We start from the raw sequence: 17,660 nt of genomic DNA, 5'->3' as shown, positions 1-17,660 counted from the left end.
GTAGAATCTATCCGCCAAAAAAAAAGAGAAAAAGGTAGAATCTAGATAAAACTACTACTTTTAAACTTTATTGGCTCCTAAAAACCCATGAAGTTAAAGTCATTTGGAGCCGTGTCAAACAAAACCTTTGTATTAGTCAACATCATTTCAAAATCATGTTGAATCGGTAATTTATTATGAGAGAAAAACAAATTCGACAGTTAAACTCAAGCGAATAGGTTGTTACATCCTACACTTGCTCCAGCAGTAACTATTATCTGTCCCGTTTGGTAAGTATTGCGGACTCACGGTTAGGGTAAACGTCGGCCTTTTTCGCATTGCCATCTACTACGTCGCTTTCATGCTCTCTTTTTCACTAAAGAAATCTCAGAGGTTTCAATCCATATCCAAAAATTATCCATGCTCCGCCGTCCAAAAATGACTGAATATCTTAGTAGTAGCAGATATAATTGAACAGTGGCGTGGCGTCGTCGATCGAGCCGCTTCGCGGTCGCGGCTGGGGCGCGAGCGCTAGGTGACCGCGAAGGCCGGCACGGCACGGCACGCTTCGGTTGCGCAGGAGTGCGGATCTAGTGCTGAGGTTTGTTTTGTAGTACTTTTGTTGTGTCTAGTGCTCCTGGCTCCTGCGGGCTGCGGCCTGGGCTTGTCCACCTGTATTTTAGGGGGCGGAGGGGCGTGGGGGTACGGCCACCCGCACAAGCACAAGAAGCTGCGCTGCAAGCGCGAGCAAACAGCCAAAAAGGAGGAAGGAAAGGGGAGAGAGCAGTTAGCTTGAGCGCGCGCGCGACAGAGTCGAGTCGAGTCGAGGGGGAATCACCGCCGGAGAATGGGGATGAGCAGGGCTCCGCGACGACGGGCGTCCCCATCCGCGGCGGCGGCTGTGCCTTGGCTGCTTCTCTTCGCCGTTCTATTCGGTTAGTCGCTCTCTGCCTCCGCCGGCCCGGGGCCATCTGCTTTGCGCTGCGCATCTGGTGGCCATCTCTGCTTCCTCCCCCGCGACTCCGTTTGCTGAACTCCGTGCGTTCCTGGTTCTGTGAAGTGGGCCGGGCGACGGCGCAAGGCCCCGGCGCGACGCCGCTGTCCAAGCACGCGTCGTTCTTCGACCGCAACGGCGACGGCGTCGTCTCCTTCGAGGAGACGTACGGCGGTGAGCTCCTTCGTCCCCCCCCTCCACTCCACCCATTTATATTTCGGCCTCGTTCATGGTTCGCCTGAAACTAATAAAATTCGTTTGGTCTTCGTTGGGTTGTTGCATCGGCAGCGTTTCGGGCTCTCGGGTTTGGATTCGGCATGTCCGGCGTCAGCGCTGCCTTCATCAATGGCGCTCTTGGTAGCAAGTGCAGACCTGTAAGACTCCCCAATCCTCCCCTTTTTCTTCGTTATATTAATCTTTTACTGTGTCTCTGTGTGTGCAAAGCTAAGAAAAGTAATCAAGTCAATAATATGTTTAGCTGTTGACTTGTGCAAAAGCCTTTACTTCACTGATGAGAATAAAACATAGATCATGTAACGGCTCCATGAAACTTCAGTCATGAGTATCACGCAAGGAACCATGGCGTCTGATAAGATGCGTGTCAAACCACCAAATGCCTTGAGATTCTTGGGTACTAATATTTTTTTTGGAAAGTTATTCTTCGGTAATCTTTTTATGGAAAGGTATTCTTGGGTAATTCCAGTTGCAGATTGTGACAGCACAGCCTGTTGTTTGCTGGGTTGGTTAGCTGACAATTACACGAGATTTGCTGACCTGATTAGCTGCGGCCTGGCCACCTCCTACATGGAGACACCTGTCTTATGGAGTCTTGTTTTATACACTTTTATTAATTCGTTATATATTAGGAAAAGATATAAAAACCAGTGTTAAATCCTCGAGCACACATGCAGCAAAATGCAACGTCATCGAAGTTGGACATCTACATTGAGGACATCTATAAGGGGAAACATGGAAGCGATTCAGGCTCATATGACACCGAAGGAAGGTGGGTCATGGATTCAACTGACCGCCTTCTCTGATTCCACTGCTGAACAAGAACAATATAGATGCATCGATTATCCTTTGCTGACACTGCAATTCTGCAGGTTTGTTCCTGATAAGTTCGAAGCGATATTCGCCAATCACGCAAAGACTGTCCCTGACGCCCTGACATCGGACGAGATCGACCAGCTGCTCCAAGCAAACAGAGAGCCCGGGGACTACACCGGATGGTAATTAGTTTCGCAGCCCAAAAATAACCATGTTTAACACTGCTCCTAATACAGCGTCAGTTCTCACATTCTCCGTTTTCTTTCTTCTACTCTGAAGGGCCGGCGCAGAAGCGGAGTGGAAGATCCTGTACAGCCTCGGCAAGAACCAGAACGGCCTCCTCCACAAGGACGTCGCAAGAAGCGTCTACGACGGGACGCTGTTCCACAGGCTCGCGCCCAACTGGAAACCTCTCGACAAGGAGAGCGTGATCAGGGAGAACTGAACCGAGAGGACCGTGCCATCTGCGTTCTCTTGCGTTACTTGTTGGTACAAGCAAATCCGATTAAGATAAGGACTGTGGGCTCTGAACATGTTGTCAAGCAACTTGTAAAGCGGTGTGAACAAGTGTGTATATTAAATTATAACTAAGTACATCATCACGTTACGAGCACTCTGCAATATAATATGTATACCAACTATTTCTTCATCTATTATATTTTACTCACGCTTTTCATAGCTCAAAATTTCAATCCCAAATCTCAAATCCATATAACAATTCGTATGAATGACTGTATAGGCAAACACTGAACAAAAGGACTGAGAATACATGGCCAACATTCCTGCAGGTGTACGTGGAACTAAGGCCTTGTTTAGTTCCGAAAAGATTTCAGATTTGGTACCGTAGCATTTTCGTTTGTTTGTAGCAAATATTGTCCAATCATAAACTAACTAGACTCAAAAGATTCGTCTCGTAAATTACAGACAAACCGTGCAATTAGTTTTTGTTTTCTTCTTTATTTAGTACTTCATGCATGTGCCACAAGATTTGATGTGACGGGAAATCTTGAATTTTTTTTGAATTTCGGGGTGAACTAAACAAGGCCTAATATGAATCTTCCCAACCCAATACCGATAAATTGGCTTGAGGGGGCAGATTTATTCTCATTAGCCCTTCATCGTGATGAGATCTAATCGGGGAAGAGACCAGAGAAAAAAAATTTTATAGCAGCAATATTATTTCTGCCTTGATGTTGTCAAAAATCTAAGTCTATGTCATCATGCCGAGAAAGTTATAGTTGCCATTCTCATCTTCATTAGACTCACCATGGAAAAACCAAAATCCATACTACCCTTCACTATCATCATGAAGACAGAAGAGATACATCTTCTTATCTTTATCAGACTCACCATGGAGGAACCAAAATCCATACTATCCTTCACTATCATCATGAAGACAGAGGAGATAAATATTCAGTGTCAACAATATTTGATACAAAGAGATCCTAATTCTAAAGGCTAAAAAAACCTTAGGCCTTATTTAGTTTAAAAAATTTTCAAGATTTTTCGCTACATCAAATCTTACGGCATATGTTGTAACATTAAATATAAAATAAAAAAATAACTAATTACACAGTTTCCTTTTAATTTGCGAGACAATTTTTTAAACCTATTTAGTCTATAATTAGATAATTATTATTTAATACAAACAAAAGTACGATAGTAACCAAAAAAAATTTGCCAACTAAAAGCTCGTTCGTTTAAGGCCATTCCTGACTAGGAATAGTTCTTGGTGAAAATTGACTATACAAATTACACTAGCATTCCTGGTAGGAATGCTCCTGGTCACCATTCCCAGACGAACGTAGCGTAGCATAAACGAGACCTTATTAGAGCATCTCCAACAGTTATGCAATTGGACTTTGCATTCTTGAAATTTCCCAAAAACCTTAAGGGCCCGTTCGTTTAGGCCAGGATTGGCCCAGGAATTGTTCCAGCTGCTCATAGCTTATGTAAATATGGGAAACAATCCAGCCAGGAATGATTTCAGGCCATGGTTCCCCATCAAACGAACGGGCCCTAAAAATTGCTCTCCAACAGTTTTGCATTTGACTTATGCGTTTTGGCAAACTTGGCATTTGATGGACCAAATTTGGCATTTTTGCATAGGCACAATGGCTTGACAATTTTGATATCCCGAGAATCTTGGACTCCTTGTCGTGCCCGTACTTCCCACGTCGCGGTAGTTTCCCGCGAGACGAGTCCTCCCCACGCGTGACTCTTTTCTTTCCCCCACGCGCTGTCTTCTTTCTTTGCGCGCCGCGTTCTTTCTTCGTGCGGGGACGAAGGAGATCCATCGTCGCCTCCTTTTCTTGCAGCGACACGAGGGTAGGAGATCCATCACCGCATCCTCTGAAAGCCCAAGTTTGGTTTTGGTAATTAATGACACCAAGTTGCTAATGCCTTGTGTTTAAGTGATTTGAGTTAGGCATAGCAACACATATGATGAAGGTGCATGGTGGCATGGAGAAGTGGCCACATGACTACAAAGAGATGAAGCTTGATAGGGAGATCACGATGATAGACGAGGAGCAAAGTTATCAAGGCAAAGGTATAAACATAGGGTTTTACTTTTGCCGGTCTAAGATGAGTAGAGAAGTGATTGACCGGGTTTAGGATAGATAGTCGACTATCAAGAGGGGAAATCACGGTTATCTCTCGAATCAAGTGCTACTAGGTCTACATCTTTAGCATATGCATTAGGATCTAGTAATGTGCTAACTTAACTCCTTTGGGAAAATGTTTGTGAAAAGCTAACACACATGCACTTTGGTGGTGGACACTTGTTGGTGTTAGCACATTTACAAAGGAGGTGGAGTTTTTAGGGTTGAGAGGGGTGGCGCTTTTGAGAAAAATAAGTGTATATTTTCTATTGCGCCGGTGGGAGATTTGGAGAAGTCGCGGGAGTGTTTCTCAGTAAGAAAACACTCACCAGACGCTCAGCGCGGAGGCATCGGACGCTGGCCTTTAGCGTCCGGTGTGCTGTCAGGTGTAGCAGAGTGCACCGGACGCATCGGAGAGAGTCCGGTGGGTTGCGTCCGGTGTGAGGAGGTTTTGCAACCCTCTCTGCCCATGAGTCCGGTGAGCACCGGACGCGTCAGGTGTGGACTAGCTTAACGTCCGGTGACCCTGCGGTTTGCGAAACTCTCTGCGCATGAGTCCGGTGTGCACCGGACGCGTCCGGTGTGGACTTGCAGAGCGTCCGGTGTGTTGCAGGTAGCCGTTAGAAACTGACACGCAAAAATTGAGGAAGGACACGTGGCTAACCCCAGTGCACCGGACGCAGGGGGTCCAGCGTCCGGTGCCCCCGATTTCAGCCCAGTAAAAGTGGCCAACGGCTAGTTCTTTGAGGGAGCTTATAAATAGTTGGTGGCCAGCTTTGGGAGGTAATCTCTTGCACATTTGATTACTTGAGACATACATTGAGCTAGAGAACACTCCCTCCACTCATCTCCTTGCTTGATTGCTAATCCTAGTGAGATTCAAGTGCATTGCTTTGAGAGTTGCATTTAGTGGCACTTGATTCGTAAGTTTGCTGCGGATTTCTTGTTACTCTTGGGTGTTTTCCGACGCCCTAGACGGCTTGGAGCAGCGGTGGTGTTGAGCTCGTGATTGGAGATTGTTTCGAGCCTCACCAAGTGATTTGTGAGGGGTTCTTGAGCCTTCCCCGCGGGAGATCGTAATTGGCTACTCTAGTGGATTGCTCGTGGCTTGGAGGATCCCCATCTTGTGAGTGGATGTGCGGCACCCGCTGAGAGTTTGGCTTTGGATTGCCAATTAGCTCGTGATCCATCAAGTGGGTGTATCGCCACAACGAGGACTAGCTTGCCGGGAAGCAAGTGAACCTCGGTAAAAATTCTTGTGTCATCTCTTGCCGAGGATTCTCTTATAGTTGTGATTGATTGATTGGCTATATTTCTACTCTACAACGTCGGTATAACAATCACTCACCTCTCCTTTACTTTTATGCATACCTTGCTAGTTGTGTAGCTTGTTTAGCTTAGTTCTCTTGTTGTTGTACTTTAGTGTTTAGCCTTGTACTAGTTTGTATAGGTGGCTTGCATAGCTTAGTTGAGCTAGTGCTAGAATTGCTTCGCTATTTGTTTTACTAACTCACTTGCTTAGTGAAGTTTGTAGAAATTTTAAATAAGCTATTCACCCCCCTCTAGCCATTTGGACCTTTCATCCTCACCGTGCCGCTCGTGTACCACAGCGTCGTCATCTTGTTGGGGTTCACCGCCGTGAGAAAGACGTCGAAGTCCACGTGCTGTTGCCGTCATCTTGCAGCTTCGAGTTTTTGACCAAGCGGCAACGTGGACTTATGAACACGGGCGAACCTGGGACTGTTGCCTCGATCGTTGAACACGGCTGCGCGACGCGCGAGAGAATTGGTGGCGACGGACGAAGGAATTGCGCGCGAAAAAGAAAGCGTCCGCGCGACGCGCGAGAGAATTTTCCGCGAAGATGAAAGATTCCCGGACAAAAATAGTTGGGTCCACTATTTTGGGAAATGCCAAGTCAAAAATGCCAAACACTTGGAGATGAACTTAATTTTTCTTTGGCAAAATATTTAGGAACTTGGTAAACTTCAACAAATAGCAAATTCTAATTGCATAACTGTTGAAGATGCTAGGGTTGGAACCTCAGGCCTTGTTTAGTTCACAAAAAAATTCAAGATTCTCCGTTACATCGAATCTTGCGGCACATGCATGGAGTATTAAATTTAGACGAAAACAAAAACTAATTATACAGTTTATTTGTAAATCACGAGATGAATTCTTTGACCCTAATTAGTCTATGATTGATAATATTTGCGGCCTCAGCTGCACTAACGGCAAGGCGCGTGCGTTTGAGGTCGGTGTGAACGAGTGTGAACGGGTGGTGTGAACACTCTTTCAGATAAGGTTATAAAACAGATGGTGTGAATAGAATCTGTCGATGGGACCATAAAACGATGAATACTTCCGGTTGGTGTGTTTGTTTGTATCCTGTGAGTACGATGGTTCTGTAATCTGTTGTATTCCCTCCGTCAGTGGATTTGAACGCTTGGCATTTCCTGTCCGTGACCTTGACGCCGTGATGCCTGTCTGCTGTCGCTTTCTTACGATGAAAAATCGAAAACCCGTTCAGGCCTTGTTTAGTTAAAAAAATGCCAAAAAATAGATTTTCCGTCACATTAAATTTTTCGGCGCATGCACGGAGTATTAAATATAAACAAAACTAAAAATTAATTACACAGTTTATCTATAATTTGTAAAATGAATCTTTTCAGCCTGATTAAATGTTTGTCAAATACAAACGAAAATACTAGTACCCGAAATCTAAAAATTTTGTCAACTGAACAAGGTCTCAATAGGCTTGCATTTGCAGAAAAGCCGTGCTACGCGTCGGGTGTGTTTGGTTGTCACATTAAATATTTAGACATATACATGAAGTATTAAATATAAACTATTTAAAAAACTAAAAACATGGCTAGAGTAATTTGCAAGATAAAATTTTTAAACCTAATTAGTTTATAATTAGATACTAATTACTAAATAAAACAAAATATTACAGTACCTGTTAAACTTTCCAATTAAACACCCCTGAAGACCGATCTTCCCATCTGCTGCATGGCACAGCACAGCACAGTTCAGTGTCTTCTTCAGGTGGCATCTGCTGGCTCATCATCATATGTGATGCTGCGCTGTTAACTGCTGATTGCATTTGGTTGTAGTATTAAGCTATTAGCTGGCTGATCGCATGCATCAAGGGAATACCTTACCAGCTCCTCTAATCATGGCACAAGGAGGGGACTTCTACACAGCGTACTTGTTTAATCAGCGTGGCTGGTTGGATTCTCTTCGGTCGATGCAGGTGATCACTACTGACAAGAAAAATAGAGGTGAAAAACTATTGTTTCAAAACAGAGTTGAATTTTGAAATTCATTTGCGACCATGGGCCCTTCCAGGCAATCCAAGACTCATGTCTATTGTGACCACCTCGATACCTGATTTGCTGAAAGTACAAAGCTCCACATTGACGAGCAGTACTCCACGTTACGTTACTCAACTGAACACCCAGCATATACCGGCCCACCGCCCACTGCAGATCAAAATCAACCTAGTGTGGGCGTGAAACTTTGTTGTTTTATACTCTAGTATAACTGTATTTCTTATTTTATTTTTTAGAAAAATGTGCTTATTTTTATTTTTATTTTTAACAAACCAAAAAAACTTAGATATCTTGCGGCACCCGACACATGCATGTATGGAGCATTAAATATAGATAAAAAAATAACTAATTATATAGTTTATTTGTAAATTGGGAGACGAATCTTTTGATGACCTCAATCCTCAACCAATCCTCCTTCATGCCGATCACTTGGTGCCGATGAGGCTAATTCCTGCTGAACGACCAGGGCGTTGTCTCCAGGATCAGTTTGCCAAATGCCAAGGTCGAGAGCTGCTTGCACCCCTTGCAGATCAATTCAGCATGAAGAGCACTGAGTAAATGGTTAACTCGGCCCCTCCCTTAGCACGACGTCAGATCACCTTCCCACTCTCTAATGATGAAATCTCAGCTTCCGGACTGATCCACACTCCTGAACTAACCATCGCAATTCAGTTTCAGGTAATCGACTGGAGGTCTAGACCAGACAGCTACATTCGGCTACTTCCTTTCTCCTCCTCTCCTGGGCTTGTGTTCTGATCACTTTGATGCTCGGACGAAAAGCCCGATGCAAATTGAGCCAGCCCCCTGCCTCGTGTTTGGAACGCTATCTATTTCCAGTGAAGGTAGTATCTTTTTCTGATACTACAAGCTTAGATAAAGACAATTTCGGTAAAAGAACATAGCTCAAATAATTATGGCTCGTTTAGTTCCGAAAAGATTTCGGATTTTGGTACTGTAGCATTTTCGTTTGTTTGTGATAAATATTGTCCAATCATAAACTAACCAGGCTCAAAAGATTCGTCTCGTAAATTACAGACAAACTGTGCAATTAATTTTTATTTTTTTTCTATATTTAGTGCTTCATGCATGTGACACAAGATTTGATGTGACGGGGAATCTTGAAAAGTTTTTGAATTTCGGGGTAAACTAAACAAGGCCTATGTCTCTTTCGAATGACATACATAACATTGTATTTCTTTTTTTTTATTTGGATCATTTAGATGTGCTAAAAAAAGGTACAATGTTTCGATCTACAACTGATGGATCATAACAATTGTTTAGAAACCAAACAAACTCAAATAAAAAATCTGTCACAAAAAAACTCAAATAAAAAATGAGATATACAACCTTGTAGTATCATTTGAGCCACCCACAAGCTGATGTACGATCAGTTGAAATAAAATTCTGTGCGGAATTTTAACAAAAAACTGCTGATGGTGGATGATGGGCCTTTTAACGAAAATACCGTATCTAGCTAATCTGCAGAGAGCCCACGCAGCACTGGCCCATTCTGCCCATCTCAGACTATGCTGCTACAGCGTAGCCCACTAAACCCAACTCACCAGTCACCACCACCACCACTACCCGCGCTGCTCTGATGCTAAAACCTCTTGTGCTCTCATTCTCATCCCAGCAGCTCGATTCGCTCGCGTAGTCGCCTTCTCGAATTCTCCCGTAAACTTGACGCTGAAGCCTGAACGAGAGAGAGAGAGCGCGCAAGCCGACCAGGCCGGCAGACAAGCAAGCACATGGCCACGCGCGTCACGGCAGCAACGGTCCTCCCCGTCCTCTGGTTGCTGATCCTGCTCCGCACGGGCATCTGCGCCGACGACTACTCGGCGTTCGTGTACGCGGGGTGCTCGCAGGGCCGCTACAGCGCCGATTCCCAGTACGCGTCGGGGGTGGACTCCGTGCTCACCTCCGTGGCCAACAGCGCGCCCTACGCCCCCTACGACAACTTCACCGCGCCGTCCGACTCGTCCGTGGTCGGGCTCTACCAGTGCCGCTCCGACCTCCCGGCCTCCGTCTGCAGCGGCTGCGTCCGCTCCGCCATCTCCAGGCTCTCCTCGCTCTGCGCCTGGGCGGTCGGCGGCGCCGTGCAGCTGCGGGCCTGCTTCGTGCGCTACGGGAACGACTCGTTCCTGGGGAAGCAGGACACGGCGGTGCTGTTCAAGAAGTGCGGCGGCACGCCCGGGGACGCCGGAGGGGTGTCCATGAGGGACTCGGCGCTCGGCGCGCTCGTCGCCGCGGCGGCGCCGGCGGGCGGAGGGTACCGCGCCGGAGGGTCCGGCGCCGTGCAGGCCATGTCGCAGTGCGTGGGGGACCTCGGCGCCAAGTCCTGCTCCGACTGCGTCTCGGCCGCGGCCGCACAGCTCAAGGCCGGGTGCGGCTACGCCACGGCCGGCGAGGTCTACCTCGGCAAGTGCTACGCCCGATTCTGGGCCAATGGCAACGGAGGTTTCAGCAGCAGCGCCGGCCGCCATGGATTTGATCTTGTCCACGTGGTCGCCGCCGGTTTCTTTGCTTCCTTGGCTTATGTCTCACTCTCACTTGCCATATAGGGTATTGATGCACCGTACCGTACGTGATGTTGAAGACTGGAGCAGTAGCTATATATGCCTATGCCGTGTTTTGTCATCATGCTTGAGTGTTGTGGTGCAGTTCAGTTTTTGCTCTTGTGCTCAAGGTAAAATGGTGTTCTCTTATGTAGCTTAACTGTGTCTCTCAAGTCTTGTAACTGTAAATTTCTTACGTTGTATGCATGCAAACTATGCTGAATCATGTATACAGAGTTTTTTTACTGCATTGCAATGCAACTTATACCACCACCAATAATCTTATCTTAATTTTCGTGCGGTCTGATGTCATTCTACTCCTGCAAACATCCGTGCAGATCAGAGATCTGCTGCAGCTTTGGCTATCAAGAAGTTTGGCAAGATGATCGCTCTTAGATTGTCACTGATGTAGGTTGACACCACGAGGCTCCCAAATCATCTTGCCTGTCATTAACCACATCCAAAACTGAAGCAGAGTCTGAAAACATTATTCAGATACTGGTAACGTGAGTACAGTTGCATTGCAACTACCCCGCGAAACCATAACACAGATGGCGCATGTAATAAATCTCAGATAGATTTAAGGTTTGTTTGGATGTAGTCGGATCCACCTCAATACACATGTGTTGAAGTGGAACTTAAACTATTTTCTAACTCAATCCACTCCAACACACATGGATTGAGGTGGATATGAGTGCATCCAAACAAGGCTTAAGTCGATAGAGAAAGCATACGTGGTACGTGCATTTGTTTACATAATCCAGTAGTGCCAATAATTTGATTTTGAGGGCAAGGCCACACACTGATCCTGGTCTCAGCGGCTCATCATGCATGCTGTGTTCAAAGGCACTATGTGACAGCAGGCACAGCACGAGCGATAAAAAAGAGCTTTAGTTTTGCCTGCCTTTATCTTTGCTCGGAGCTTTGTTTTTCTCTGTAGGTTAGCTTTTGATGTGGACTCGCTTTTTCCGTCCAGCTGAGTTTTAGTATATCTGAGAGTGGATTCAAATGATTCAGCTTTTGCGTGAATAGAATTTTGAAATGAAGGGATATCTCTGTGGCCTCCGCTGTACGATAGCAGCGTGTTGATTGCTTTTTGTAAGCTTTTGCTAGCAGCAGCAGCAGCAGCATTGGGCCTCTTTCACTAATTACTAGGCTACCTTGATGCTACTTTGGAAAAAGGTTAGTGTTAACTCAACTATATGTCATCATAGTTAAGTTTACGTAGTATTTCTCTGTCATTTTTGTTCAAATTTCGAAAGTAATGGTGAATACCAGCCATCACCTGGACTTCAGCAATCTCATGGCGGTTTTCTTTTTCGGTATAAATTTTTTTTCAGCACTTGCTGATAAATAAGAAATTTTCAAAATTTCGGATGAAATTTAAATAAATTCAAATTGATTTTTAAAAAAATTTAGCATTATTTTACTAGAAAAATTTTGTAATCTATCATTTATCACAAATTTATATAATATCAACGAAATAACACAATATATTATTGCGGTAGTACAACGGGCTAACGGTGGGCGAGCTGCATATGCTAGTGTCACGGAATATGTGAGTGAGAAAATTAATAATTTTGAAGAAATTTATGACTTTGACAAGACAAGAAGATATGGTGGGTCATTTTATTATTGTTTGGAGTAATTTTTGAAGCGAAACATGAATTTAACCAAAAAATTTGATCGATATAATTTTTTTTGGACCTCACCGAAAAATGCGAAATTTCGGAAATTTCAGCGAAATTTTGCCGAAAAAGAAAACCCTTGTAGCTCCATGCCTCCCTGACTCCATCTACTACCTGAATCGCCTCCCAGAAGAGCTGATCTGCTGGTGGATCCTCTCTGAATTTTCAAGTATACTTACGATTTCCTGCAGATCATTGTACAGAGTGAGCATCGTTCTGGTCTCTGGTTTGCATGCAGGAGTGCAGAGTGAGCTCGGCCTTAGCTACTTTGAAATGCTGCACACAAAGGCTGTGGTTGCAAGATATAGTGCGGCAGTTAGCTATGATTGGATCAACCGGGCAGTGGCTTTTGCTCGGACGCCGACTTTGCTTGCTTTGCCTGTCGACTGTCGTTGCTGCTATCATTCTGGCCTCCTTTTGGGTTTCGCAAATGGTCAAAAGTAGGAGCACCGGCGACGTGCTTCGCCGCCTCGCCGGGACAAGCTAAAATATTGCACTCCCAAGTGCTTGTTGCCATTTTGCCAAGAGATCCCAGCGTCCATACTGACAATGGACACTTGGACAGCCTAGCAAAACTTCGTGGCCTCGTAGTGGCTAGGTGGGCCGGATCAAGTATGATGGTGTTGGGCCCTGCTTCGTGGGAAGGCCTTCATATGCAAGGCAAACATGCCCATAGTGTGGAAAGGAAATGGCTAGTCTGGTCCACCTCGATGATGCTGAAAAATCGAGAACTAAGAGCATCATCAATATAGGCATACACACAATCTACAACCTAATAAAAAGGATACACGTACGAATGGATGCATCGAAACCAATAATATCTTCCCAACGCGTAGTAGTACATCTGCTATTTTTTTTTTTGTTGGTTCCACCATTCCATACTGATTTGTCATCCTATGGTCGAGTCACTTCTCTTAGCCACTTTACTCGTCATGTTCCCTCAAGAAAACACATGCTAAGCCACAATGCATAGCTCCGTAGACGCTTCTTCAGTTTGTCATGTAAGACATCGCCTCCTTCTGCAAGCTACTTTGACGGATTGTCAAAGCCATGTTCTCATTGTTTTTTAATTTCACCTAGCAACAGAACCTATGCGGTTTCGTGAGACCACTAGTAACCAATTAACATGTAGCATTGGTCATGCTCTAATATAATCCAGCAAATACAAGATGGTGGCTGACTGAGTTGGAACCTTGCTCTGAACCTTGGAAGCATGCGTGGTAAATGTAGTTATTGGATTGGACAATGTTTTAGGGTTTGTAGTTCATGTGTGCTTGTTAGAGGTGGTAGTTTTTCTTTTTCTTGCATGTGAACTGACGGCTCACGAGCCATGTTTAGGTTGTATTTTGGATGATAGATTTTAAGGTTTATAACACTATTTTTGATCCTGATAGCGATCTTACGGATCAGGGATTTCTCCGCGTGGAACTCAAGAGAGAAAATCATGCAGCACCATTGTCAGCAACCCAGCATTAAAAGGTTTCGTTTAGCATGGCTCCACTTCACCAATAAACTGTTTTGCTCTATCGATGAAGCTGGAGCTGTTTGGTAAATTGTTTAGCAAACCAGTTCATTTTTGAAAATATGCTTGAAAAAAGAAGAAATCACTAATTTTTACTCCTTTACACCCCAAAACTTTATAAAAGTACGTTTTAGTGGTTTTACTAATAAAGCTATTTTTTTACTTCATTTGGCACAAAACAATTTCAAACGGCTCCTAAGCCGCTGTAAGTCTAAGCCCGGTCCGGATAGGAATGTGGTAGCAAACATTAAATTGCCAACCACCGTATCATTTATACTTGCTTAGGGTTTTAGGGTTTGGCAGCGTTTTGTTAGAGCATCTCTAACAACTTGGTAAAATTCACTTGTCAAATCTTGAGTTATAGCAAGTTGCTAATTTGTTTACCAAAAGAAAAAAAAGGATGTGTCTCCAATAAGTTGCTATTCTCACTTGGTAAAAATAGAGGATGACAGATGGGACCCGCTCACTTGGTAAAAGAATATGTGTCTCCAACAAGCTGCGCTCGGGATAGCAACTTGACAAATCTCGGCAGTAGAAACCTCTGGATAGCAACTTGGGAAATTTAGCAAGTTGAGATAAGGAGTTGTTGGAGGAGGATTTTTTATGCTTTTAGTAAATTTGGTAGGATAATATGTTGAAATACCAAGTTGTTGGACATGCTCTTACTGTATTATTTGCGATCACGTTCAATTCGTCAAAGCAAATCGTGGTATGTGTAGTCAAACACCAAATTAACGCAAGAAGTTCCTTAATAGCATCGTTGAAAGAAAACCTAACTACGAGCTGGTACGGTAGTGTCTCGATCCAAACCTTTTTTTTTTTTTAAAAAAAAAAAAATTGTGTCTCGATCCAAACCTTAGCAGCGAAGAAAACCTCCTCCGCCCTGCTTCGCCTGCTCATCCCCACGAGTTATCTTCATCACAAAGGAAAGGAACAATAAAACTTCATTTTTTGGGCCTATTTAGCGAGATTCCTCTTCGGCTTCGGTTTTAGCTTCTTCAAAAAAGCTATCAAATATTTTTAGAAAAAACTATTTTTTAAATAAAAAACAGAAAAGCAAATCATAATTTATGATTTTATCAAAACGGCGTAAAGAGTCTGCCAAGCACCCCAGAAATCTGTTCTGAATTCAGATTGTTCAATGGAAACCTCCACGCGTCGTGAGAGCGCGAGCTCTGACCGGAGATCGGACCCGTCCACGTCCACGACGATCTCAGTAGTGGTCGGCACCAATTTTGGCGTGCCCATCCGGGCCCTTCCCGTACACCCATGACTCAGCCACCGCGTTCCTCGAACGTGTCGCCCGTGTAACACCCATCCAAACTGCCCACGCCGCGTCCACAAGAGCCTCGCCTATCTTCCCCTTCAATCTGCAGCCTTAGGTCCATAGACCCGTCCCACGCAACACCTCAGCGATCCACCGCCCTCCTCTCCGCTCCCCTCGCTAAAGCCGCACAAGCCGAAATTCCCTTCCCCACATCGCACGCACCCGATCCCCCAAATCTCCTCCCAAACCCTCTCCCGACCCAGATCGAAACCCAGGGACTCGATTCGTCGTCGGAGGCGGCCATGGCGCTGGAGTGGGTGGTGCTGGGCTACGCGGCGGGCGCGGAGGCCATCATGCTGCTGCTGCTGACGCTGCCGGGCCTCGACGGCCTGCGCCGGGGCATGATCTCCGTGGTGCGGAGCGCGCTCAAGCCCATGATGTCGGTGGTGCCCTTCTGCCTCTTCCTGCTCATGGACATCTACTGGAAGTACGAGACGCGCCCCACCTGCGACGACGAGCACGCCTGCACACCCTCCGAGCACCTCCGCCACCAAAAGTCCATCATGAAGTCGCAGCGGAACGCGCTCCTCATCGCCGCCGCGCTGCTCCTCTACTGGATCCTCTTCTCCGTCACCCAGCTCGTCGTCAGGCTCGAGCAGATGCAGCAGCGTGTCGACAAGCTCAAGAAGCGCGACGACTGATAGATGGGCCGGCCGGATCCCAGTTTCATCGCGTTCTCCTATCCGCATCCGTCCATCCGGTGGTCTCGTTCTTCCCCCTGCCTTTGTGTTTCTTGTTTAGTATGTTGTAGTGCGGATGTTTTAGATATCGAATCGTGATTTGAGACCTGCTCGTAGAATCTGCTTCCTTTGTCTTGCTGTCTTCAGATAAAAAGTACAACACTCTTGGAAATGATGATATGTTTAGGTTGTCTGGACAAATGGAATCGTAATTGGCGTTTTTGCCCATGATTTGGTTGGTGTTCATTTGTTGGCACTCAATATATACTGTGAGATATTGGTCTAGTTGCCTTAGCTACTCGTGCTGTTTTTATCATGTGATTGGCTCATCTTGTAATGAGCTAGTTCTTGTTCATAATAAGCTGACATTAGAGGCCGTGTTTTATATCCTCTATCTAAAAATGAGCTCCAAATTGAAACCTAGTCATGTAGCTGTTCTATGTTCTAGACTGGGATGCTTATCTAGTGATCAGGTGACTTGAATGGATAGTTGTGTTGCTGTTCTCTCTTATAGACCTGAATGCTTATATAGGTGATTCAGGTCACCTGAATGGATTGTTGTGTTGCTGTTCTTTGTTCGAGTCTGGGATGTTTGTTTAGGTTATCAGTGACCTGAATGGATTTCTCTGAGCATGCCACAAATTCCGCAACTTGGCCAGAAGGAAGAAGAGACGGGGAAGAAGGGGTGGTGGGCAGGTTGGTCTACAAGAGTGCTGGGCTATTGAGGGGTAGTTGTGGTGGCAGCTAGCCCAATGGCGGTGATGGTGGCGGGCGGCAAAGGAAGGTGCTGTGTGGCACTGCTGGATGGGTGGTGGAAGAACAATTGATGCAGAGGGTTAGCGCCTGGTCGGGTGGTGTAAGAACTGGGCTGTAGAAGAACAGTTGGTGCAGAGGGTAACTGGGTTGTAGAAGAACAGTTGGTGCAGAGGGTTAGTGTTGAGGGTTGGCTGCGGTTGCAAGTAGCCATCTGGGTTAGCCTAGCGGGAGGTAGAGGGATGTAGTTGTTAGGAGGGTTACCTAGGTGGCCACAGCCCAACTTAAGTTCCCCAGGTGGTTACTTGGTTTAGTGTTGCAATTGCAATGAGTTTGTATGGAGGTGTAAGAATTGGATGCTTTCAGTGGTGTAAAAATCCTATCATTCGTGTCTTTGTACCACAGTTTGATATAGTTACTGTATATAGGCTGCTAAATAAAATACTATGGTTATCCGGGTTGATGAACCCTGTCATGAGTCTTCCCCTTGTCGAGTTCTCTTTCCCTCTCATGCATCAAGTCTGATATATTAAAACAGCCAGGTTGAGATTAAATGAGAGATCGTATGCTCTTTCCCAATTGCTGCCTGGAATCATTTGGGTTTAGGGTTTTCCAGTATACTAGCTTGAGCATTTCCAATAGTTTGGTAAAACTCACTTGCCTTTTGTGATTTGGCAAGTTGCTAAAACATATGGCAAGTGAGATTTTCTTTCTATCTCCAACAGTTTGCCAATTGAGCTTGATATAAATTAAAAAGAAGACCCACAACCAACAAGAAATCAACTATTCTGCTGGATAGTAAGTTAACAAATATGGGCACGCGGTGCTGCTGGATGGTAAGTTGCCAAAAGATGGCAACCCATTTACCAAACTGCTTATTTACCAAACTGTTGGAGTGATTATTTTCTAGTTTTGTCAAATAAACAAGAAATAGCAAGTTCATTTAGCTGTTGGAGTTGCTCGCATATATCTTAGGTTTCTCTTGTGTTGGCATTCTGTTGGCTGGAGACCGTTCAATTTTGCCCCGAAGAAGTTAAACGTGGATCTGAATGTTGCGGCATTTTGCGAATTGTATCTGAATGTTGCTGCAATAAACTTGGGTTAGAAGGACATTGCGAGTTGTGAATATTGCGGCATCATATGTGAATGTTGCTGCAATAAACTTGAGTAGAAGGAC

At 45.1% G+C, this 17,660-nt stretch overlaps 3 protein-coding genes across 3 annotated transcripts; all 3 read left to right on the top strand.

Moving 5' to 3' along the window:
- Positions 581 to 2,690, top strand: LOC8068619 (probable peroxygenase 5). Its single transcript, XM_002454282.2, has 6 exons — positions 581 to 914; positions 1,040 to 1,147; positions 1,262 to 1,347; positions 1,885 to 1,979; positions 2,080 to 2,205; positions 2,303 to 2,690. Exons 1-6 carry the CDS (start codon positions 827 to 829, stop codon positions 2,466 to 2,468), a joined length of 669 nt encoding a protein of 222 aa, XP_002454327.1. The 5' UTR covers positions 581 to 826; the 3' UTR covers positions 2,469 to 2,690.
- Positions 9,554 to 11,577, top strand: LOC8068618 (cysteine-rich repeat secretory protein 60). Its single transcript, XM_002454281.2, has 2 exons — positions 9,554 to 10,644; positions 10,852 to 11,577. The coding sequence occupies exon 1, from the start codon at positions 9,707 to 9,709 to the stop codon at positions 10,517 to 10,519; it is 813 nt and encodes a 270-aa protein (XP_002454326.1). The 5' UTR covers positions 9,554 to 9,706; the 3' UTR covers positions 10,520 to 10,644; positions 10,852 to 11,577.
- On the top strand, positions 14,996 to 16,024 carry LOC8068617. Its single transcript, XM_002454280.2, has one exon. The coding sequence runs from the start codon at positions 15,293 to 15,295 to the stop codon at positions 15,689 to 15,691; it is 399 nt and encodes a 132-aa protein (XP_002454325.1). The 5' UTR covers positions 14,996 to 15,292; the 3' UTR covers positions 15,692 to 16,024.

Source organism: Sorghum bicolor, chromosome 4, assembly GCF_000003195.3.
Source record: "Sorghum bicolor cultivar BTx623 chromosome 4, Sorghum_bicolor_NCBIv3, whole genome shotgun sequence".
Classification (NCBI taxonomy): Eukaryota; Viridiplantae; Streptophyta; class Magnoliopsida; order Poales; family Poaceae; genus Sorghum; species Sorghum bicolor.
The sequence above is the reverse complement of the archived record's forward strand: the minus strand, read 5'-3'. Positions and strand labels throughout refer to the sequence as shown.

Bases quoted from the DNA above. Each gene is read 5' to 3' on its own strand.
- LOC8068617 (XM_002454280.2), top strand. From the start codon at position 15,293: ATGGCGCTGGAGTGGGTGGTGCTGGGCTACGCGGCGGGCGCGGAGGCC.
- LOC8068619 (XM_002454282.2), top strand. From the start codon at position 827: ATGGGGATGAGCAGGGCTCCGCGACGACGGGCGTCCCCATCCGCGGCG. The intron at 915-1,039 runs GTTAGTCGCTCT...GGTTCTGTGAAG, and splicing joins TCTCTTCGCCGTTCTATTCG to TGGGCCGGGCGACGGCGCAA. The intron at 1,980-2,079 runs GTGGGTCATGGA...GCAATTCTGCAG, and splicing joins TCATATGACACCGAAGGAAG to GTTTGTTCCTGATAAGTTCG.
- LOC8068618 (XM_002454281.2), top strand. From the start codon at position 9,707: ATGGCCACGCGCGTCACGGCAGCAACGGTCCTCCCCGTCCTCTGGTTG.